General features: G+C 42.7%; 2 protein-coding genes across 5 annotated transcripts in view; one reads left to right on the top strand and one right to left on the bottom strand.

The window, feature by feature from the left end:
• The window catches only part of PTDSS1 (phosphatidylserine synthase 1), a 48,401-nt gene extending 46,603 nt beyond the window's left edge, over window positions 1-1,798 (bottom strand). The window contains exon 1 of the mRNA XM_053243482.1: window positions 1,475-1,798. Coding sequence (XP_053099457.1) covers window positions 1,475-1,653 — 179 coding nt within the window. The 5' untranslated portion in view covers window positions 1,654-1,798. The remainder of the gene's footprint in view (window positions 1-1,474) is intronic.
• MTERF3 (mitochondrial transcription termination factor 3) lies at window positions 1,300-19,624 on the top strand. Of its 4 annotated transcripts, none has more exons than XM_053243486.1 (8): window positions 1,300-1,319; window positions 5,097-5,430; window positions 9,400-9,549; window positions 10,417-10,606; window positions 15,534-15,681; window positions 17,084-17,155; window positions 18,110-18,271; window positions 19,372-19,624. In XM_053243486.1, the coding sequence occupies exons 2-8, from the start codon at window positions 5,103-5,105 to the stop codon at window positions 19,564-19,566; spliced, it is 1,245 nt and encodes a 414-aa protein (XP_053099461.1). In that variant the 5' UTR covers window positions 1,300-1,319; window positions 5,097-5,102; the 3' UTR covers window positions 19,567-19,624. The 4 variants fall into 4 exon arrangements, with proteins under 4 accessions (XP_053099461.1, XP_053099460.1, XP_053099459.1 ...); XM_053243485.1 differs by lacking the exon at window positions 1,300-1,319 and adding an exon at window positions 1,831-2,087; XM_053243484.1 differs by lacking the exon at window positions 1,300-1,319 and adding an exon at window positions 1,831-2,122.
• Window positions 19,625-23,699: the final 4,075 nt, after the last annotated feature.

Raw genomic sequence — 23,699 nt, 5'->3', positions numbered from 1 at the left:
ACCAACAAAGCTCCTGCAAGGCTCCTGAAACCTTGCACCAGGACCAGTGCGCATGTGATCTTCAGACTTATTTTGTGCTTTCTTGCATTCTGTGCAGTGGGAAACTGCAATTGGTCACAAACACCCAGTATATGCATACTATGTGCACAGAGGAAAAACTTGTAGGCACAATAATTGTGCATAAAGAACTACGCTTCATACTAATTCCTAAATGTAAGGCATTTATGAGCAGGAACTTCGTAAGGTGAGCTAATGTGGTGCTGTGGGTAGAGTGTCAGACTAGAACTTAGGAGTCTCAAGTTCAAATCCTCACTCAGACATAAAAATCATTGGATGACCTTGGACTAATCATTCTTTCTCAGTCTGACCTACCTTACAGGGCTGTTGGGAGGATCCATGTACACTGACCTGAGCTCCTTGGAAGGAGAAGAGTAACAGCCTGAAAACCATCTTAAGTTTAAGAAGAAAATGATCTAGTCTTTTTGACCTACAGCTCTACAGACAACATCCCCACTCTATAAATGAGCCAACACTTTTGCAATACAGTGTCAGATGATGCACTTTTCCCAGGGAAAGGTTTCAAAACATCTGCCAGCTAGAGCTGTCAGGTGCCTTCCAAAAACAAGGTTCTCCTTCCCAAGAAGGTATTCATGGTCTCCAAAGAGGAACAATTGCTAGCAGGCATGCTTTGACAAGAACAGGAATAGGAGGAAATTATTTACAAAACTTTCTATATCAGCTTACTGATGGAGTTGTGTAAAACCTGTACAAATTAAACTAACATATCTAGCCATTGTATGAAACAGAAAGTCGCCTCTAATGAAATTCCTACCTTACTAGCCTGTCCAAAAGACATTCTCCCCTGTCCAACTTTGTCTTTTCCTGGTTTCTCCTTTACACCTTTCTTTCCTAGGGTCTCGCCCCATTCATTTCAGCATTTAGCATGTATCCCAGAGTTGTCCTCTGACTGCATCCTCTCTATCCAGTCTACTAGAGTGTACGGGGATTCTCAATCCCCGTACACAACCCTTAATGGTCTAATTCTAATACACCCTCAAAAAGCTTTATCAAAGTTAAGGGGGGGGCGGGTGTTGCCATTGTGACCATCACATTTATATGCTCCCTTTTCTTCTGTGTCACTCAAGACAGCATGCACGAGGTCTCCTTTCCAGGGTCTGACCAGTCCCAGCCCTGCTCCAGAAGGCTCCTGCATCGTCTCCCTTCAGGACCCCGGGACTCGTCAACACGAACCCCGATGCCATTACACGGGGGTGGGGGGGCAGCCCCAATTCTGCCCTATATGGTTCTCCTACTCCCAAGTAAGCCTTTCCCCTGATCAAGGCGCCAGCGCTGTTGTTGCACCAGCACTGGGAGGGCGACGATCCCCCCACCCCACCCCCCGCAGGCAGCCCCCCATCCCTCCCACGCCCTCCTCCTCCTCCTCCTCCTCGTCCCTTTCCACTGCGGGCGGCACCTGGTGAAGGCGAAGGCCATGAGGCTGAGGATGGTGAAGCTGAGCAGGGTGATGGTGTGGGGCCGGTAGAAGAACTCCAGCGTGATGTCCTCCACCTGCTGCTCGTTGATCATGCGGAAGTGCAGCCGGTAGTTCACGTCGTTCTTGCTGAGGGTCCGGCTCCCCACACACGACGCCATCGCTTCGCCTGCCGGGCGGTGGCCGCCACGGCTCCTTCCCGCCGCCGCCGCTGCTAGGAAGCGAGCCAAGGCGGGAGGGCGGCCCCAGACAGCGCCGCTGCGGCCTCGCGAGGAGGAGACCGAGTGCAAGCAAGGGGATGGGAGAGAGGAGGAGGAGGAGGAGGGGGCGGCGGCGGCAGCAGCAGTTGCCTCAGAGGGCCGGGCTTTGCTTTACCGCCGCAGGCCACGGGGAGGAGCCGGCTGGGGAGCCTCGCCTCCTTCCTTTGCGTCAGAGGCCTCGGCCCTGAGCGGAGGAAGTGTTGGCTGGGCTGGCCCGGGCCGCTGGCCAGGTCGGTATCCCTTGGCGGGCCCGCACGTGAAGCAAGGCGAGGCCTGGAAGCCTGGCGGGAGGCCCCGAGCCAGCAACAAAGGAACACCCCGCTGGACGCCCACAGGTGAAGGCCTCGCTCTCCGCGCACGCCCCTGAGAGGTTAGTCCGCCAGGGGCTTAGTTAGTTACTCTCGGGTCCCCTCTGCCCCCCCGCCCCAGCACATGCAGAGAGCTTCGCCCCTGCCCCTCGGCTGGCACGGCGCCCTCCGCGCAAGGGAAAGGCGCCCCAGGGACGAGGCCCATTATCTGCCAAGCGGAAGGTGGATGTCGGCTTCTTAATGGTTCGTCCCAGAGAGAGATTTTGAGCAGAAGCACGAACAGTGCCATACTTTGTGTGGCCTCCTGCTCAGCATGTTTGCGGGGGGGGGGGGGGTAATACTGCTCGTGTGGCTGGCCAGTGCGGTGGCTCCCAGGTGCGTCTCTGCAGAGAATTGCAGGCTTGTTCTGCAAAAGGCAACGACTCAGAAGTAAGCTTCGCTGAGCAGAACTCGGTGAGGTTTATTTCTGCGTGACTGTGTTTAGGCTTGCAGCCTGGGGGTACAGTTTGATGCACCTTATGTAAGTATAGTGTGCCGCCGAGTCGGTGTTAGTCTGGGAAACATACCAGCGGGGATTCAAACCCGCAACCTCTGGCTTGTTAGTCAAGTCATTTCCCCGCTGTGCCTTTAGGGTGGCTGGTCAAATATGTACCCAATTTTTTATATATATGGTTGCAGTGTAAGCCACCTAATGGTGCAGCGGGGAAATGCTTGACTAACAAGCAGAAGGTTGTCGGTTCAAATCCTCACTGCTACTATTTATTTATTTTTTACATTTTATATCCCGCTCTTCCTCCAAGGAGCCCAGAAACCTACATACTTAGGTTTTTCTTCACAACAGCCCTGTGAAGTAGGTTAGGCTGAGAGAGAAGTGACTGGCCCAGAGTCACCCAGCAAGTATCATGGCTGAATGGGGATTTGAACTCTAGTCTCCCTGGTCCTAGTCCAGCACTCTAACCACTACACCAGGCTGGCAGCAGTGATATAGGAAGATGCTGAAAGGCATCATCTCACATTGTGCAGGAGGAGGCAGTGGTAAACCTCTCCTGTATTCTACCAAAGAAAACCACAGGGTTCTGTGGTCACGAGGAGTCAAAATCGACTTGACAGCACACTTTACCTTTACCTAAGGCTGCAGTCCTGGTGTACCCTTATCTTCTACTATTACTACAAATATTTACATACTGCTTTTCAACAAAGAGTTCTCAAAGCAGTTTATAAGATATTTCCCTGGCTCTAAGAGGGGTCACAATCTTGAAAAGGAGCTGTGGACATCAGCAACAACCTCTGGAAGGATGCTGCACTTGGGACTGGATAGGGCGAATTGTTTCTCCCCTGATAAATATGCAATCAATAAATAAATATGAGAGTCATCAATTTCTGGGATATGCTGAATTCAACTTATTATTATTTATATATATATATATATTTTTTTAAAAAACAACCTTTCATGACAAGTGTATTCCACACTTTTTCCAAACAGCTCAGGGCAGCATGCATGGTTCTTTCTCACAACAAACCTGTGAGATAGATTAGGTTGCAAGAGAATGATGGGCCCCAGATCACCCAGTGAGCTTCATGGCTGAGTGGGGATTTTAACCTGGGTCTTCCCAGCCCTAGTCCAACCACTCTCTATGCCACACAGGATTATTTCTGAACAGTGGTCCCTCTAATTTTTGTCACCTCTGTGTGGAATGAGCTTTGTTCTGGGCGGCAGTATCAAGACAGTGTGCACACACATGCATTCAGAATGGGGCCTTCCTGATTCAACCTGAGCGGGATCTAAAGTAAACTGAGTGGGCATCCAAAAAGGTGTGTCGTGCGCACACCTTAGAGGGAACAGTGTTTCTGAGTAAATGTGCAGATGAGTGAGTGGCAAATCTAATCCAGTATCAGTTGGAGGTTTGCTTTATCTTTTTACTTATAAGTACTGTTGCCCCCACATTTCTGATCTGTGTTCAGTGCCCTGGCTCACTTGGCTCAAAAGTTGTTGTATTTATGGTGTTTTTATAATTTTTGTTTTAACTATTAACTGATTTTAATTGTTTTAATGGTTTTGTTTTTAATTGTAAACCGCCCTGAGCCATTTTGGAAGGGTGGTATAGAAATTTTAATAATAATAATAATAATAATAATAATAATAATAAGTGGGAAGGACTGTTTCCAGTGTATCTTTTAAAGTTAGATACTTCTGTTTATAACAACATTAAGGCTGCCATTTGTTTGCACATTTACCAAGTAGTGAGTCCTACTGAACACAGAGAGACTAACATCTGAGTAAACACACCTAGAGTGGGCTGCATGTGTATAAATAATTTAACATTGCAATTAAGTTAGCAGAAATTATCACCAAATGTATTACTATCCAGCTTACTTGCCCAAATATAAGTTTATTAGTAAGAGTCTGCAAAAGAGAGATTCCATGCATAGCTACCATGCATAGTTCTTAATTTGCCACAGCTGCAAGATGCATACAATGCTGCAATAATTAAGTTTAAAATGCTGGCATTTTAAAAATAGTGTTTTTAAGGGCCAGACTGCATGTTAAGATACATGCATAGTTCGGCCGTGTGTGTGTGTATTTAAATAGCAGCCACGTGTTTAAATAGCAGGATGGCAAATCAGGTTCATGGCATGCAGGGACCCTTTCCTCTCACACTGAGGTCCTGACCAAAGCATTCCCCCCAATCTGCTGTTTGCCTTTGCAGCAGGGAAGCTTCTAATGGTGCTAATTCACTTTGTTTTTGGCGGGTGGGGGGGATATTAACAATGCATTCATCCAGGACATGTGCAGTATTGCTTCAGACCTATGCTCTAGGCTTGGCATATGAGCAATTTAAGTAATGCTATTGTTTGCTTTGGCCTTTGGCTATGAGCAATAAAGTTTGTGCTTTAATACAGTTACAGAATGTGCTTCAGTTCTTCTTCAGTGTTAATTAAATGAAGTCATTAATTTTCATGTTAAACCTCAATGAGCACAATTTTGGCTTTAATATATTCCTATGACCCTTTTCCTGTAATGATCTCTTATTACAGAATAAGATGGCTTTATTGACTCAGCGAATGTCCAGGTGCTGTCCTTTGCTTAAAAAATGCAATATTGTGACCAGTACAGAACAACTGAGAAAACAATCTATCAAAATATGGACATCTTCTCTAAAGCAACCAGGTTTACTGACTTCAATTCATTTCAGACGCTCATGTCAACCATTGTCAAAGAACTCTAGATCTTTACTTTTTGATAACCTCATACAGTTCTGCAGTTCAAGTACTGAATTGAACCGGAGTCCAGAAAATAATTCACTTTCTCTGGTTAATAAACCAGAAACTGAAATAAAATCTAGTTCAGATAATGAAGCTTTGTATGAAGGTAAGTAATGGATAAACCACATAGGAAAATAAGGAGCTTTTAGTAGGTTCTCCTGCCACTGTATTAAAAATTGTTACTTAAATCTCATTTTTCTTGCTCATTCTAAAGGGCTGCACAACTTCGTCAGTCCTTCAGCTGTTGTTGGACTATTTATTATTTATTTATTTTTACATTTATATCCCACTCTTCCTACAAGGAGCCCAAAGCGGTGTACTACATACTTAAGTTTCCCCTCACAGCAACCCTGTGAAGTAGGTTAGGCAGAGAGAGAAGTGGCTGGCCCAGAGTCACGCAGCTAGTTTCATGGCTGAATGGGGATTTGAACTCGGGTCTCCCCGGTCCTAGTCCAGCACTCTAACCACTACATCACGCTGACTACAACTCCCATCACACCAGACTATTTCAACTGTGGCCTGAGATGAGAGTTATAGTCCAACAACAGCAGAAGGGCCCGAATTATGCAGCCCTGTTCTAAAGGATTGCTTACAAATGAATGCCTATTGGTTTGAACTCTCAAGGGTTTGATCATGCTTGTTACTCAAACTGAGTAGCAAGGTATTTTAAATATATTATTAGTGAGAAATATTTTAAATGTGCTTGTCCCAGTACCTGATGGCAGTGTCTTAATGGGAATATGTGTTAGATGGGATGTGCACGAACTGGTTTGGAGGCCCAGTTACAGATTGCCAAACTGGTTCGAAGGATCGGCAGTTCAACGGCCGGGGGAGTTACCTTTTAAGGAGCAGGGAGGGTGCCCCCCCCAGCCACGTTTCCTCCACTGGCGCTGTGTTTAAAAACAGTCCTGCAGGGCGGCAGTGTACCTCCTTGCCACCCTGGTGCACCCCCCATTGCCAAACCGGCCACTGCCAGTTCTGTGCACATCCCTATGTGCAGGTGCTCCAGTATCTGTGCTGACTTCCTATTATCTTGCCAAGTACTGGTTTTAAACTATAACTTCAGTAATCACTTGTGCTCTGTACCCAAAAAGTGGTTTTCTCTCTTATGTCTATTGTGATCTCTTAGAGAAGCTAAGAATACCCAGTAAGCAATAGCGATACTAAATGTGTGCTATAAGCAGTTAGAGAAGCTTTGAGGGTAGCTGCTCCACAGCTGCAAAATTCCCTTTTACAAGCCCTTGTTTGGTCTGACACTCAGTGATTGGGATTGAGCCACCTAGTGGTGGTGGAATTTAATATTAGTCATTCTGGATTTTATTGTATTGTTTCCTCCCTGATAGTCTGCAAATATAGAATAGAATAGATGAGAACACTTTACATTGCTCTCTTTATTTAGAAATATATAAGCCACTTTTCCAGATGCTCAAACACTTGAAATGATTGAACACCTTTTGAGGAGTCTGTCAGCCTAGACTTGTTTACCATCCTTAGTTACAGCTGTGCAAACTGCCTTCTGCCTCTGCAACTAAAATGGTATTGTATTCCTGGCAAGGGGGCAAAGTTAATTATGTTTCCTTAAAGAGTTTCCTTATAGTGTAGTGAGCCCTGGGCTGCGGTGGGGAAGATCAGAGTTCAAATCCCTAATCAAGCACAAAGCTCCTTCGGCCCAGTTGCACTCTCTCAGACTAACATACATCCCAGGGATGTTACGCGGATAAAAGTGGGGCAACCCACATCTCTATATGCCACCCTGAGCTTAATGGAGGGATACAAATGCGAGTAAGAAAAATTAGTTCTTTCCAGTTCTGTCCCAGCCTCTGGACAGTTACACAGAGTTACATTAGTATTCATTTTCTGCCGATGCTTTTGGCTCCTAGGATGCCACACTCCATGGTCGGCCATGTCTCAGTTGATTCCATCTATGCCATTTCCAGGACCCCACGCCAAGTCCTGTAGGTGTTCTTGCACAACAACACTGTATGGTGTTAGGCCCAATTCTGTGGGTAGTGGTTCTAATGATGGCTTTTATGTCAGTGATGGCTTTTATGTCACTACAGGGCAAAAGTTATGAGGGAGCTGAAGTTGCCCATGGAACTAGCTAGTAGGCCTGTGTGCTTCAGTAAAATCTGAATTCCAGTGTTGGAATTCCTCCCCCACCGGAGGCAGTAGAAGGCAGAGCAAGTGCCCCGGGTAGCATCCTGGTGGGGGGGGCTCTTTAATTCACTGCCCAGCCGTAGCACCGGGGTGGCTGGGAAGCCCATGCACTGCTGGGAAAATACGGACGCTTCTAGGTATTGGAGTCCCATGCAGGACTCCTCAAGGAGAGTTTGCCTAGCTACCCCATGCCAGTGCTGGGCAGTGAATTAAAGGCCCACCACCACCAGGACGCTACCCTGGGGCACTGTTCCCTCTACAAGTGATTCCCAGATGTTGACAACTCCTCCCAGAATCCCCAGTTGCAGTGGCTTTTGCTTGGGGATTATGGGAATCCCAGTCAACAACATCTGGGAATCCCTCTTAGAGGGAACACTGCCATGGGCACTTTCCCTGCATTGTATTGCCTCCCGGTGGTGGGGGCAAGCAATTCCAAAATCAGAATTCCAATTTTACCAAAGTGCACAGGTCTATTGGCTAGTGAGCATCTGATGAAGTTAAACTTTTGCTGCATTAAAACTAGCTAGTTTTTAAGGGGCTGGCATACTCTTACTCTTTCTTGTTGGCTTTGAGAGTAAGTCTGCAGTCCTAAGCCAGTTACTTGGAAGTAAAATTTGTCAACGGTCAGAAGAATGTATTTCCACAATGTACGTGTTAGAGCTGGGGTCTGTCTACCTCTGTCATCCAGAACATAACATTGAAAATGTGAGCAACTGAATCAATGAAAGAAAAAAGGATGCATTTGTTGAATGGCTTGTGGCAAAACTGAGTAATATATGGGAGACAGATGAAAAGGTCTACCAACTAAATGCTGCTTTACCACAGTAGAATGGCAAAAACCAAAAGGCGTCTTGTGGCGCCTTTGTAGACTAACTGATCTATTGTGACATAAGCCTCTCTGGACTCTAGTCCCACAAAAGCTGTAACAGACTAACATAGCTACCCCTCCAGAGTTGCCAGAATGGGATTCCTCAATAACCATGCACATTCTGCCTCACAGGCTCCACCTGCTACTGTCTTGCCTGTTTTGTTACTTTTAAAGATAGCACCCCACGTGCTATTAAAATTCCTACAAATGTGATACTAAATGTAGTAAGTGGAAGTTCATGAACAGTCTGGTCTGGTCAAAATAATCAGTATGAAGCACAAAGTAATCAGTGTGAATTAAGCAAGGGAACTAATGGGTGTGTTTTCAAGGACTGGAACATAGGAGACAGGCGGAATCATTCTAGCTTTACCCAAAATCTATGCACTTAAACTAGTCTGTTTAACTTGTACACCCCATGGTTTTAAATAAACATGAAACATCTATGGAGGTTTCTCAGGCAATATTCCAAAATGCTCTAATCTTTTCCTCTTTTCTTTCTCTGTGTCCTTGTACTCTTGTCTGCTCTGTAACTGTTGTACGATACATCTTATTTTTAGAAACTTTTGAGTACAGTTCTTACACTGAGACTAATTCAGAAGCAGGTAACATTTATCTTGCCTGTTTGAGTAGACCTGTTCTCTCAGTGGTTTGTGTTAAATAAGCCCACTTTCCCATACATGTTGAGGAGGAGAAGCTGAAACTGCGAAGTTAAGCAATTAGTCTCATAATCATCAGAAAACAATAGAACTGTCTATGCTAATGTGTGATTACTTTTGTAATATGTCGATCAGTTAAATTGTTTCAGAAAATCTCAGGTGCTTAAAATTAGAGAACGTTCAGCAAGATATACAAGATCAAAATATTTTCAACCAGAAAACCGCCTTTTCTCTGCAACGAATTGTCCATTCATGAAGAGATAGTTGCTAAGAATCAGAATTGCATTTAACAGGCTGAAGTAATGTTGGTAGACTAATGTTGGTATTTCAACATGTGTGTGGTGTTTTATCGATTTCCCCATTGGCTTCCCCCACCCCCACCAATGACTTTCAGATAGGGATGGTGCACTTTCACTCGCCTTGGAGGAGATTTCAGAGGACGAAGCTCTTCAAATCATAGCTGAGCCACCACTTCCTCTTGAATCTTTCACACTTCAAGATTATATTGATCATTCAGAAACACTGCGCAAGCTAGTGCTTCTAGGTAAGGATACCTGTGCTTGGCAAGCTCTTTGGGATATGCTGGAAATGTTTCACTGAACATCTTGTTCTGCCGAATAATAGCAAATCACAAATTCCTAGGCATAGCAGCCTTATTGTAGCATGTGGTGTTGGCCACATTGGTGTTCAACTGACCATGCAGCGGGTGTGGCCAGCCTATGCAGGCAGCAGTGGGGGCAGGCTGCCAGCAAGTCCCCTGCGCCCTGATGGTGCAATCATATTTTAATTGCTGGAGTGGCTATAACCAGTATTGTTCTGCAAGGGTTCTTTTGGAGAGTGACATTGATCCATCCAACTATTTCGAAGTGATATGAATCTTAAAGATCCCAGTAAGCAAACGTTAACTCCTGAAGCAAGTATTGGGGCCCATTGTGCCATTAGTGCAGCATGTCTTCTTTAGCACTGCCTGATAAATCAGGAGTTCCTGAGCAAGCCATGGTCATGTAGAAAGGAGTGCTTCCTATAGACCCAGAACTTGTTGAAGCTGTAAAGTAAAGGTAAAGTGTGCCGTTGAGTCGGTGTTGACTCCTGGCGACCACAAAGCCCTGGGGTTGTCTTCAGTAGAATACAGGAAGGGTTTACTATTGCCATCTCCCGCACAGTATGAGAGGATGCCTTTCAGCATCTTCCTATATCACTGCTGCTCGATTTAGGTGTTTCCTATAGTCTGGGAAACATACCAGCGGGGATTTGAACCTGCAATCTCTGGCTTGCTAATCAAGTCATTTCCCCGCTGAAGCTGTACATGCGCTTTAATGTTTACTTGTAGATATATATGCCATAAGACTAAAATGAAGCTTATTTTATTGAGTATCCAGCTACAGCAGTGTCTTTGATCAATTTGCTGCAGGGGTTGATTTGTCCAAAGTGGAAAAACGTCCAAGTGCAGCTCAACTTCTTCTAAGGTTGGACTTTGAAAAAGATGTTAAAAAGGTGCTCCTGTTCCTTAAGGATGTTGGTGTGGAAGATAAGAAGCTTGGAGCATTTATTACTAAAAATCCTTATATTCTCAGAGAAGATCTGGAAAATCTAGAGACCAGGTAAATGACTTTAGTAAACAATTTATTGTCCATATAAGAGTGTAATCTTTTATTGCCTTATAGGGACTATGTGTAGTGTGCTTCAAGCAGGCAATTTTGCAGGTGGGGAGAGTATTGTTGGATTCTGTTCCATAATTTTAGGTGTTTTGCATAGACAAATGCAGCAAATGCTATCCATAAGATGATCAAGGCCATTCATTATTGCACATAAATATTCCTGAAGGAAGTACAAAAATTATCATGGATTTTGCATACACTATTTCTGTTTTTTACTTAAGATCTTTCCTGTAGCTGGGGAAGAGATTATGAATATTTATATACCACTTCTCAACAGAAGTTCCCAAAGCAGTTTACAAAGAGAAATAAATAAGATGATTCCCTGTCCCCAAAGAGCTCACAATCTAAAAAAGAAACATAAGATAGACGCCAACAGCAGCCACTGGAGGGATACTGTTCTGGGGGTGGATAGGGCTGTTTGATCTGCCCCTGCTAAATAAAGAGAATTACCACTTTTTAAAGGTGCCTCTTTGTGCAGTTGGCAGGGAAACATGGACAACTACAGAAGTGTTCCTAGGTCATTTTGGCATGGCGGGGAGAGTTGAAGTTATTATAATTTCAGTCGTTTTATTAGAATTATTCTTTGTGCCCATCGGACATGATAAAGCAAAAAAAAAAAAAAGCAGTGGGAAGTTGGCTGACATTTCACTTGCCTCACCCTTCTGTTCCAAGGCTTGTTATGAAGTGGCTGTTTTTTGTAGCAAAACCCCAGTCCTAGTACTTCTACAGGGAAGATTTTGTTCCATTCAGTATTGTATCTTAAGCATAATGCAGTTAACACGAGCAAACAGAAGCATCAAATCTGTTTGTCTAAAGTGAAAGTGACATTCTTGCAATTGTCAATATGTGCTGCTGAGAGAAAATGTAAAGCCAAGCAATAAAAAGGGGTAGATCAAGAGAAACTGAGTAATTCTATTTGTCCAGCCTAGACCTTGTATGATAACCTACTCAGTCAATGTGAGCAATGAAACACTTGCCCATAAAAGTTGAGATGATCTCTTCTGAATATAAAATATAATGAATAGGAAAAGTGGGACTTTGAATTGACTAGTTCTAGTCATCTGGGGCAGATTTACTTAACCCTGTGTATGGGGTTCTGCTAGCGCTGTAGGAAAATATGTATACTTCTGTTACCCACCACATCTTTCGTTGAAAGCAGTCATTTAAGGAACTCTTCTTTTTTTTTTTTAAAGGTCCACTTAAAAGTGTTTGAGACCTGACCCAAACAGTGTTTGCTTAAACCTAGTTAGCATGGATTTGCCACATTAATGTGCTGATAAACCAGCACAAATGTTTTGAACCTGCCTGCAGTAGTAGCACAATCTGATGCAACACAAGCAGGATGCTCTATTTCAGGGTAGTGGTACTCCAGATGTTGCTGAACTACTGTTGCTGGAGTACCATAGGTTCAGGTAACCTGTAGTACTCCAGATGTTGCTGAACTACAACTTCCATCATCCCCAGGCAGTCCTATCTCTGTTCTAAGTATGTTACTTGTAAAGAGGATAAAGGGAGGCCTATTTACCCTTCCCCTCCACAGTGTCCATCACTAAGTTCGGTAATATCTGGTAGATCTCTAGCTTCTTTAGCATTTTATAATTTTCAGTTTTAATTTGAACCTAATAATTGTGGTAAATTTATTTACACAGTCAGACAGGTGTTATTGACTGGTTTGTTTTATCCAGACATCGAGTCCTTCCCAAGGACCTGGGATGGCTGAATTTTGTTGTTGTTGTTAATTCAATTTCTATACCGCCATTCCAAAAATGGTTCAGCGCGGTTTACACAGAGAAAAAACAAGCAAATAAGATGGAGCCCTGTCCCCAAAGGGCTCACAATCTAAAAAGAAACACAAGATAGACACCAGCAACAGTCACTGGAGATACTGTGCTGGGAGTGGATAGGGCCAGTTACTCGCCCCCTGCTAAATAAAGAGAATCACCACGTTAAAAGGTGCCTCTTTGCCAAATTGACTTTAAAAAAAAATTAGTTAATTTTATTACTTTCATTGTATCTGTGTCTATCTTATTGTGAGCCGCCACAAGCAGTAGTGCACTGGAGGGGTGGGGTATAAATATTTTTAATAAATAAATATTGTCAAATGTCCATTGTCTGGCTTCTAGAACTAAAGAAAATTTGTCAAGGCCTGGTATAATCTCCCTGCCTCTGCAAGCCAGAATTTATTTTGATGTGTGTATGTAAAATATTTATACCCCGGCCGTCCAGTACACTACTGCTCAGGGCGGCTCACAACAATAAAATATATACAATGTAAAATTAACCAAATTAAGTACAGAGTTCTTACCCACTACAAAGTTTGCTTTGGTGACTTTTCCCCCCAGAGAACAAAAATTGTGCTCTGGTTCTGTTTGAAAATATTTGTTTGGTTTCAGGGAATGTAAGTCCTGTAAAAAGCAGTGTGCTTAGCTTAAGAACCTGTATGCTGAATAAGTGTACTGTTTCAAATAGGTGGTGGTCAAGTTTTCAAAGGAACAAGAGCTGCAACTGGAGATAGTGACATATGGGGAGGGGCTTTTAACTTGCATGATTTGGTAACTGTCAATTAGTGTTGTGTGTGACTTCTGTCACAGATGGGGGGGTCGGGGGTCAGAAATAGGGCATGCATAATAAATGATGCCTAAATATTTCTGCACCTATTTAGACAATATGGGTCATCTCACTCCTGGAATGACTTACTGCTATGAATCCTGTGTTGCCAGAGAACAGGATACATATTATAATAAATGTGCCATTTGTTGCTTGAAGTAAACATTCCAGTACTCATAACAGTTCTGACAGTTGCAAAATATCTGTTCTGCAGCTGCACCACAAATGTTCATTTTGAAATACTGTGTTACTAATGCATAACTTATAATATTATTAATGCATAACTTAATCTTTTATTTTATTTCTCTCTCTCTCTCTCTCTCTCTCTCTCTCTCTCTCTCTCTCTCTCACACACACACACACACACACACACACACACACACACACACACACACCCCTTGCAGAAGTTCATCAGGGGAGAGGAAAGGAAGAGGGAGACTCATCTGATCAGTTCAAACAATAATTTTGCAATTGGTCATTCAGGTGTCTCTCTCTCTCTCTCTCTCAATTTAGTGAAAATTCTGCCATCTGTTCCTGAGTGATTTTGGGGTTTGTGCCAAGCAAGTTTTTGTACTTTTTTAAAAAATTGAAAAGCAATTAGAACATTATTTGTTCTTTGCATATGACTCGGTCATAATCAAAATGAAAGAAACCTCCTTATTTATCCTCTGCCTGGTAGTGGTATACCACTGGAATTATAGGGGTGAAGAAATTGTTTGCTCAATGCTACCAAGCTGGAATTTGAGCCCCATTTTCTGAGTTCTAGGATTGATACTGCCCATAACCATACCACTTAAGCCCTATTCACACATGATGTTCAACTCTTGTGTGTGCAGTGAATGTGTGTACAGATCTGTGCACAAGTAGTTATTCACACATTATGTTCAATGCAGAGACAGTCATTTACTTCCTATCTGTATCCTGCATTTGCAAGGAACTGTACCATGATTCACTTTTAAAGTGAACACATGTACAGTAGTTCACATAAAAACATGTGTAAAGAAATCTGTACACATGTAACACAATGTTTGAATGGGGCATTAGACAAGCAGGTTTTAGGAGACTGAAATCACCCATTAATAGAATTCTACCTTGAGAGAGATGTCCAACCCATTGGAGAGCCTTCACCTTAGCTCATTATAATGCCTTTCCATCAGCTTGGTTGGAGGGGGATACAAAAAGATACCCTATCACCTGTGCAAGTGTTCCTGTGGATCAGACACAGTTGATAATTTGGCTCATATTTTACTTCATTGTAAATTTTACAGCACTCCACGTAGCAAATTTGATTTGACCTCTGTTAGAGAATCTTCAGGGAAGACCAATGGATTTTTATGTAACTTATCTCCTTGCAGATAAGACTGTATTTGTTACTTCCTGTGTTGCTAGATTTTGTGCCATTGCATACAAGATGCGTCAAGCAATGGTGAAGCCCCCACCACCATCAGTTAGGAAAGGATGTCCCTGATGGGTAAACTCGCTCTACCTAAATGCAACTGTAGTATCTGACAGACTGTACCAACTGCATTGAATGTCAATTCTGTATATAATGCTGAAATCTGGTCAAGTGCCGTAATAAAAGTATTGATTGATACGTTGAGAGAAAGAAGCTTCTTTTCATAGGTGCAGCCCACTAGAAGTGGAAGTTCATAGTGACATAAGCCCTTCATCCTACTTCAACAAGCTTAATCTGTGCTCATTTGAGTGGTTGTATGCCAAATATTGTGGCTGGTGTGTGTTCAGCAGCAAAGGGATGTAGAACTTCAGGACTGTTGCTCCTTTAAAAAAAAAAATTAACAAAAAGGCTGCTCCAGTTCCTCAGACCCTTCCCTTCCCTTTTTTTTTTTTACTAACAAAAGTTGCTTTAATGTTTCCTTTACTGTAAGCCATTTAAACAATTCCAACAGTACCAGCCCAGCACAGATATATAACTGTTATATATAATAAGGTTATATATCTGTGCTGGGCTGGTACAGTTGGAATTTTTTATAACTAAATACAGCTGGAAATCATTAAAATCAATCTTAAGTATTAATGTTTTGCACTAGCATGTTTATTTCCTTTGTCATTAATTGGAAATCATGATATTTTGCTTTTGTTACACCTGCAGACTTTTCCACCCTTCTTCTTGGCAGCCTTGCTTGTTTAATATTATTAAAACATCTATCATTTTGATAGATGCTGCTGAGAAATTGGCACAGCTGGATAAATGGTCGTCTCTATTTTCCATCTTTAATTTAGATCTTTCTTCCTCTCTTTTTAGGGTGGCTTATCTGACATCAAAAAAATTCAGCAAGGAAGAAATTGCACGAATGGTCTCAGGGGCTCCATATTTACTCCTCTTTAATGTGGAAAGATTGGATAATAGGCTGGGTTTCTTCCAAAAAGAACTTGGATTAAATGTGCAAAAGGTACCTTCCTCCACTGGGATAGTCTAGATGGTTTCTTTGTCTGTCTAATATTTATATACTGCTCAACTGACCTGTGTCCCCCCAAGCAGAACATTAGACAAAGAACCTTAACAAAAATAAGCATACAACTCATACAATTTAATAGCTGGTAAGCTGATGCAGAATCAGCAGAAGTCAAGAGAAGCAGAAATCAGACTAAAAGTTTGCTGTAAGAAGGTTTTCGCCTGGCACCTAAAGGGAATACAAAAGTTGCCATGCAAACCTCTCTAGGAAGCATATTCATAGATGAGGGACCATTACTGAAAAGGTGCTCTCCACCTGTCACACCATTGTGTGTGCTGACACCCAGAGTGGAGTCTCCAAAGATGACCTTAAAGAGCAGACGGGAACATGTCTGAGAAGGCATGGTCTTGAGCTGTCTAGGGCTTTAAAGTCGCTAATGCTCTGAACTGGATCTGGAAAAGAACTGGCAGCCAGCACAACCAGTTTAATTTCAAGGTTATTGGAGTGGTGTTGGGGCTTATATTGTTGAGGAGACACTGCAAGCGAGTAGAAGCTACCTCTGGAATTACAGGAATTTGAAACAGCCTCTGAAGCCTATCATCTAGAAAGTGTGTATGAGGCTATGTAGACAGGACAGCCCAGTTCACCCCATATGGCCAGGTGATTTCCAGATTGTTAGAGGATTGTTAGACATTACATTGAAAGAAGTTTCACTTTATTTGGAGTAACACTGACATACATCACAGGAGAAACACATTAACTTGGAATTTCAAATAACAGAAGAAATGGAATGGAGGTTCAGCTGGGCACAGGGAACCATCTCCTGAGAACATGCCTAGCATAAGTCCAGTTGAAATGAATGAGAAGTGGCTACATGGTGTGAAATATATGTCATCTGTTGGAGATGATAGTATGCATGTTTTGTTTTTTTTCTTTAAAGGCATGATATTCTGTAGGGAAATTATACATGAGTGATCCTGAAGCTGAGGCATAATGACTGAGGGCTGCTTCACATGTTTTTACATAGGTACAAACAGTACATTTGTGTATATATATGTATTTCATACTATCATGAGTTGATGTGACATGAGTGTTTATTTTGTTGAAATTTACACATTTGGAAGCTGCTGCATAGATGTAGTCCTATTAGAATAAACAACATCTTCACACAACATTTCCATAAGCCAAAAATATCCATATAGGAAAAATATGACATGTGGAATGTCCATCCTTGCATAATGAAGAATTCTTCAGCAAGTTATTCAATGCTATCTTTAAAGTGTCTACGTAGGAAAATTAATCCAGCAGAGAACTGTAAGCACGAATTTTATCTTGAGCAGATATTAGTTAATATAAACAACTTTGGATATTTTTTGCCTTATTTGTGTTTCAACTGTAGACTCGAGATTTAGTAACTCGTCTTCCAAAATTGCTGACTGGCAGTCTTGAACCTATTAAGGAAAATCTGAAGGTAGGTCTGCTATTGTTCTAACAATACATTAGAGCTGTTAGCTACTCTAGAAAGGCAGCATTTCAGTTTTTAGAGGTGAAAGGGAATGCATAGTTCAATCGCTTTGCACAGGCAGCAGCAGCACTTTTAGGCTTTTCATGGAACTGTGAGTGGCTTGTGAGAAGTGTTTCAGTCCTATGAGTTAATGCACAACATCATCATAGGATTGGATGGTAGTGTACTGAAAAAAACATACATCCGATTGCTTTACAGCAGGGCTACACAACCTCAGCCCTCCAGCTGATGGACTCCAACTCCCATCATCCCTGAGTATTGGCCACTATTGGTAATTGTAGTCCAACAGCAGAAGGCCTGAAGTTATGCAGCCCTGCTTTACAGGGACCTGTATCCCAAACTGGTATTTTCCGTGCTGCCTTCAGAAAGCACAGTTGTCTGCAGCAGGCACTATATGTGATAGTTTCATGCATGAGATCCTGAGTGTTACCGAATTGGCCCCAAAGTTGATACATCAGTGTAACTTTTCACTTTCTTTTGGTCCCATGAAGGGACTGACCAAATGACAATATGGCATATTGAAGGCTTAAGCACAAGCAGTGAACCTAAGAACATGTTGTACAAGTTGAGCAAAATTACTATTTTGGACTTTCCAAATCACTTAGTAGTCAGTTGTATGTTTCTAGTGAAAGGGTGAACCAGATTTGATCAAGAAAAACTTTGATGATCTAAAAAGCATGGACTAAAGAAGAATTTTACAAGCAGTTTGTTTCATTATGAGTGACCTGCATAATTGTGATGGAAGCTTCTTTGTTCATCAAGCCAGAGTACTCATCATCACGTATTCATCAAGCCAGAAATGTCTGACTGGTCTGCATTGAATACATAGTCAGAATATAACCCTTTTCCCAGAAGTGTTTCAAAGTTGCTTGATGGGCTATCACTATTGCTGTCTTTCAGGTGTACGAGCTTGAACTTGGTTTTAGTCAAAATGAAATTCGGCACATTGTACACAGAGTCCCCAAGGCTTTAAGTGTTCACAAAAGGAAGCTAACAGAAACATTTGATTACTTGCACAATGTAATGGGCATTCCCCACAGCATCATAGTTCATTTTCCTCAGGTGAGATGCTTGAATGTTAACTTGTGAACCACGGACAGTATAGCCAGAGGTTTGAAATCTGGTTTACGGGAGGTACTAAGTGGATTCTGTGCTGGGCTTTGGGCTGTTCAACATTTTCATACATGATTAGGAGGAAGGAGTAGAGTGGGTGTTTATTTAGTTTGCAGATGACACAGAGTTAGTTTGGAGGGAGGGGAGATAGCTAAAACCTTAGAAGACAAAATCAAGATTGAATCTATAGCAAGAAGAAACAAGAAGTTCACCAACGTAAAGTCCTGCATTTAGGTAAGAAGTCAGTGAATTGCAATGAAAAAGAAGTAGATTTAGGCCAGACGTTAGGAGGAGTTTCCTAACTGTAAGAACTGTTTGGCAAGGGAGCAGTCTGCCCCCTGCAGTAGCAGGCTCTCCTTCTCGAGGGGTGTTACATAGGAAGCTGCCATATACTGAGTCAGACCATTGGTCCATCTAGCTCAGTATTGTCTACACAGACTGGCAGCGGCTTCTCTGAGGTTGCAGGCAGGAATCTCTCTCAGCCCTGTCTTGGAGAAGCCAGGGAGGGAACTTGAAACCTTCTGCTTTTCCCAGAGCGGCTCCATCCCCTAAGGGATCTTACAGTGAGAACAGTAAGCACATCTTACAGTGTTCACACATCAAGTCTCCCATTCATATGCAATCAGGGCAGACCCTGCTTAGCTAAAGGGACAAGTCATGCTTGCTACCACAAGACCAGCTCTCCTTCGCATCTTTTAACAGCATCTGTTAGGGATGCTGCAACAATTTCGGCACTGAACCGGGGAATGAACCAGAAGACCACCTAGTTCCTTCCAGCTCTAAACTCAGTGATTCTGTGAGCAAGATCAAACACAAAACTATGTCATTTTCTAACATTTTTAGCAAATGTGGTTTTTAACCATAAATATCATAAAGCTCAATCCTATTCGTATTTACTTACACAGACTGAAGGCTCATTGAAGTCTCATGGATTTCAATGAGGCTTGCAAGTAAGTGTATGTAGGATTGTAGTCTTGGTCATTTAAAATTATTCACCTTAAATTTTATATTCTCTCATTCTCTCTCGCTCTCTCTCTTCCCCTTTGTAGGTTTTTAATTCAAAGCAACTTCGGATCAAAGAAAGACACATGTTTCTTAAATTTCTGGGGAGAGCACAATATGATCCAAAGCAGCCTAGCTATATCTCCTTGGAAAAACTAGTATCCTTGCCTGATGATATATTTTGCACAGAAGTTGCCAAAGCAACAGTACAAGATTTCCATAAATTCCAAAAAACATTGTGAAGTTAACATATGTAAAAACAAAAAGACTTTGTTATAAAATAAACATGATTGCAATATTTGTAATTGTTAATTTTGAAGTTAAAAATAACTTTCCCATCAGTCCGATCTTCAGATGGCACTTTCAAAATCCCTCTGCTGAAAACTATGAAACATGGAACCATTTTAATGAAAGGCGGTATACAAATTTAACAATAAACAATAACAATAAATATGGGATTTCCCTTATGTGCCTATATAGATTGAGGGCCTCTGGGACAGGAAACACTTTTTAAAATTCCTTTTGCTATGTAAATAGCTTTGAAAACATTTTAATTGAAAAGCAGCACATGAATAACGAATATGGTATGTAAGCTTTGGCTATTTTATATGTAAGTTATGGATTTTGATAACTATAGCATAAGAAACTTCACATTTTGCAAGCTTGTTGGGAGTTGGTGCATACTTAACTTAGGTTTTCACATTCAGCCTACTAAACAATAGTAATTGTTGGGCATGACGGTTCACAGTGAGATGGAGCGGTTCATTATGATATTTATGTGCATATGGAATGCAACAGGCATATTTGCAAATGTTTTATAGAGCTTATTAGAAAAGTTAGTATTGGCTCATAATAAGGGGAAAGGAGTGGGGTGGGTCTCCCATGAGACGCATGCCTTGTTGAGTATGCTCATCTGCTCCATGGAGAAAATTTGCCCGCATTGCTCTTAATTGTAAACTGGGATATGACCTTGGCCCTCTTCCAGCACTCCTACCGGGACCTTCTGTTTTGAACAAGGAGGGTGTAGCACATCACTCCTGTTTCAGGCACTCAATCCCTGGTGTTAGAGGTGGCTTTTTGGCACAGAAACCTCATCCCACCCTCATCCTCTACTGGCATTGCTCCAGTTTATATAACCGCATATGGAAAGAGGAGACTACTAATCACTTTAGTTGATTACAATAATTCTCTACCTTACTGTCTTTTTAAAAAGTGGTTTCATTATATTTGATTCCCTTATAGCTATACCATAAATGTTTTTTTGTTTTTGTTTTTTTAAAACCCAACCTTTCTATGTGTAAGGGAGTCGGGCTGGGGCTGAGTTCCAACTCTGGTTAGCAATCGACCACTCTTAATCTTTTCAAAATAGATGAAGCATGCTTTGGGGAGAGAAGTTGTATGCGCTGTACTGTTGGTTTCAACTAATGTTATCCAGTTGCCACCTCCACCACTGGCCCGGATGATGGAGCTAAACAGGTCCTTCCCTACTTTTTTCTATATCTATTTGGAGATTATGATTTTTACCAGTATTGGGAACATAGAAAGCTGCCATATACTGAGTCAGACCATTGATCTATCTAGCTCAGTATTGTCTTCACAGACTAGCAGCGGCTTCTCCAAGGTTGCAGGCAGGAATTCCTCTCAGCCCTCTCTTGGAGATACCAGAGAGGGAACTTGAAATCTCCTGCTCTTCCCAGAGCGGCTTCATCCCCTGAGGGGAATATCTTGCAGTGCTCACACATCAAGTCTAGTATTATTTCTAGTCCTCATAGGCAACACTTAAATTTGCACAACCCAGACCCCCAGCTGTCTTATATCATTTGAAATTCCTCTTTTACACCTGTATGTGCATGCAGACACCTGTACACACTTCTGTGGATGACTGTACATGGATTTGTTTTAAAAGTAAACCTGGGGACAGCTCCCCAAAGTACAGATGGGAAGTGTACTATGTATGTGTATTGCCCTCATATGCCTTTAATTTGTCTCACTGGACTGTGTAGAGGATTAAATGCTACCATATTTCCCCTCAAGCATGACGCTTGAGTAAGTCAAGTAAAAAGCTGGCTTACAGACCTGTGTGGATATTTGAATGCCAAGCCCTTTGGAGGCTGCTACCTTCCAGTCCAAGCTGCCTCACAGGGCATTGGGTGAATGGGTGCAAAGAACCCAGGGCCCCCAGTTCCTGAGGACCTCCCAACTCCATTCATCCCTATTTCCTTCATTATCTCCCTGACTTCAAGGGGCCACGGAGGAGAGGGGCAAACACAGGCCCCATCTCCCCTGGCTGCGGGAATATTCAAATGCCACAAAATTGCCACTCAGTCATGATGCTCTTGAGGGGTGGCCTCTATCTTTCAGCCTCACCTGCCCCACAGGGCTGTGGAAAGCCCTTAAATGGCTCCAGAGTCCCATTCAGGCATGAAGCTGCCCTGGTAAGCTTGGGGAATTCCTATGCCTCATTCTCACAACAGGGTTGCTGGGGGGTGGGGGCGAAATGCCACTCAGCTCCTTGGAGGAAGAAAAGGGAGGGGTTACAATCCATTGAAATGAAGCCCCAAACTAGCAGCCTAGCTGGGCTTCACTTTCCTAGAGGCAGAGGCAGAGGGTGCAGTAGCAATGTGGTCCGGTGGGGAGGGTCAGTGGGGGAGTGCTGCGGAGGGGCTTGCGATGTCAGGGAAGTCCACATGCCTTCAGTACTGGTCCCAAAACATTTCTTCTGCCAGTATAACATAGTGGGTTAAAGCATGGAAGTCTGAGGGCTGCTCATTCAAGCCATATGTACTCCCCAGCACAGTGCCAGCTATGGATTTTAGTATGGGAGTTCCTATGCAAGGCCCTGGGAGGCAAATGGAAGCAGAGGCAAGCAAGTTCCATCATCTGTGTCCACTGCCGACAAGAGTGTGTCTAGAACAACGAGGTTGGGGCCGCGAAAAGGACTGGCAAAGAAAGCTCTTGGGGAAGTGAGGAGTTTGCTGGGCAGGTGGGGCTGCGCCCAGCTCTATCTAAGCCAGCCAGCCAGCCAGCCAACCAAGGAGCAGACTAGTAGGCAGCCTGTGAAAGCTCCCAAATGGGGAGCTCCGCTTCACCCTCCCATGCTTATAACTTCCTTTTTAAAAAATCTGACTGGCTAGAACAGCCTGCTAATCAGCTATTCCGGCTTCTGATTGCTTGGGGTGCCCCTTGGCATTGCCCCCAAAAGGAAGCGGGAAATGGGTAAAAATACAGCTCTTTAAGTGTATATTACCTGTTTATAGAAGAATTGTACCTTAGAATGTTTTCTATTGGAGGTAAGTGCATAACACTTAGATTGTTAGATTACTGTTGCAGTAATCTCTCTTAGATTACTGCTATGTGTTGTACATGGGGCTGCCTTTGAAAACAGTCCGGAAACTGCAGCTGGTAAAAAATAGGGCTGCAAAATTATTAACTGGGACTGGACATTTTGATCATATTATACCAGTGCTTCGTCAGGTGCACTGGCTCCCAGTCCAAAGTGCTGGTTTTTAACCTTTAAAGCCCTAAATGGCTTGGGAATGGGCTACCTGAGAGAGCACCTTGCGCCATATGTCCCTACAGCGCCTTAAGATCTTCAGAGGCCCTCTTCCAGGTGCCCCTACCAAACAATGTGAGGCGGGTGGCTACCAGGGAGAAAGCCTTTTCGGTGGTTGCACCCCGTTTATGGATTAGCCTCTCCAGTGAGGTTCACCTGGCTTCATCACTTCATTCTTTTAGATGCCAGCTAAAAGAACTTTTTGTTTACCCAGACCTTTTAAATTCAGGTTTTCAGATTTGTTCTGATTTTTAACTAATTTTAAAATGAGTTTTTAAGCTGCTTTGTATTGTATTTCATATTTTCTCTTTACTTTGTCTGTTATGATTTAATGTGTTGTGTTTGTTTTTATTGTATGTTTTAATCCTCTTTTGTGAGCTGCCCAGAGAACAATTTGTTATGGGATGGCTAACAAAGTTTATTATTATTTAACAGGGTAACATTCCAGTATTTTAGAGCAACATTTTAGCTTAAGCAGTTCACATAACTTAGATGAGAACATTTAATTCGTTATGAGCTCAAACTTGCAACACATTCTGTTCTTTGACAGAATTCAGACTTAAGTCACCATGTGTTGCTATATGTTTTTGAGTAGTGATCCATAACACCAGGGTACATTATGGGATTTTGTACATTATTCTCAGCACCGGTAACGGGGGAATAATGACAGCAATACATTGAAGTTTGCAAAGTTGAAACTTCCCTCCCTCCCTAGTTTCCGACCAACTCTCAAGGAGCAGTATTAACAGTGTACTAATAACAGAGTTGCTATAAGAGGCAATGCTCTCTTGCACTTCCCCTTCAAACCTTTAATTTGGGGGG

The sequence above is a fragment of the Hemicordylus capensis genome, chromosome 4 (genome assembly GCF_027244095.1).
Source record: "Hemicordylus capensis ecotype Gifberg chromosome 4, rHemCap1.1.pri, whole genome shotgun sequence".
Classification (NCBI taxonomy): Eukaryota; Metazoa; Chordata; class Lepidosauria; order Squamata; family Cordylidae; genus Hemicordylus; species Hemicordylus capensis.
Note: the sequence above shows the minus strand (reverse complement) of the source record. Positions and strands in the feature narration are given on the sequence as shown.

Coding starts and splice junctions, on each gene's coding strand:
- MTERF3 (XM_053243483.1), top strand. Junction 9,550..10,416: donor GCGCAAGCTAGTGCTTCTAG/GTAAGGATACCT, acceptor AATTTGCTGCAG/GGGTTGATTTGTCCAAAGTG. Junction 10,607..15,533: donor CTGGAAAATCTAGAGACCAG/GTAAATGACTTT, acceptor CTCTCTTTTTAG/GGTGGCTTATCTGACATCAA.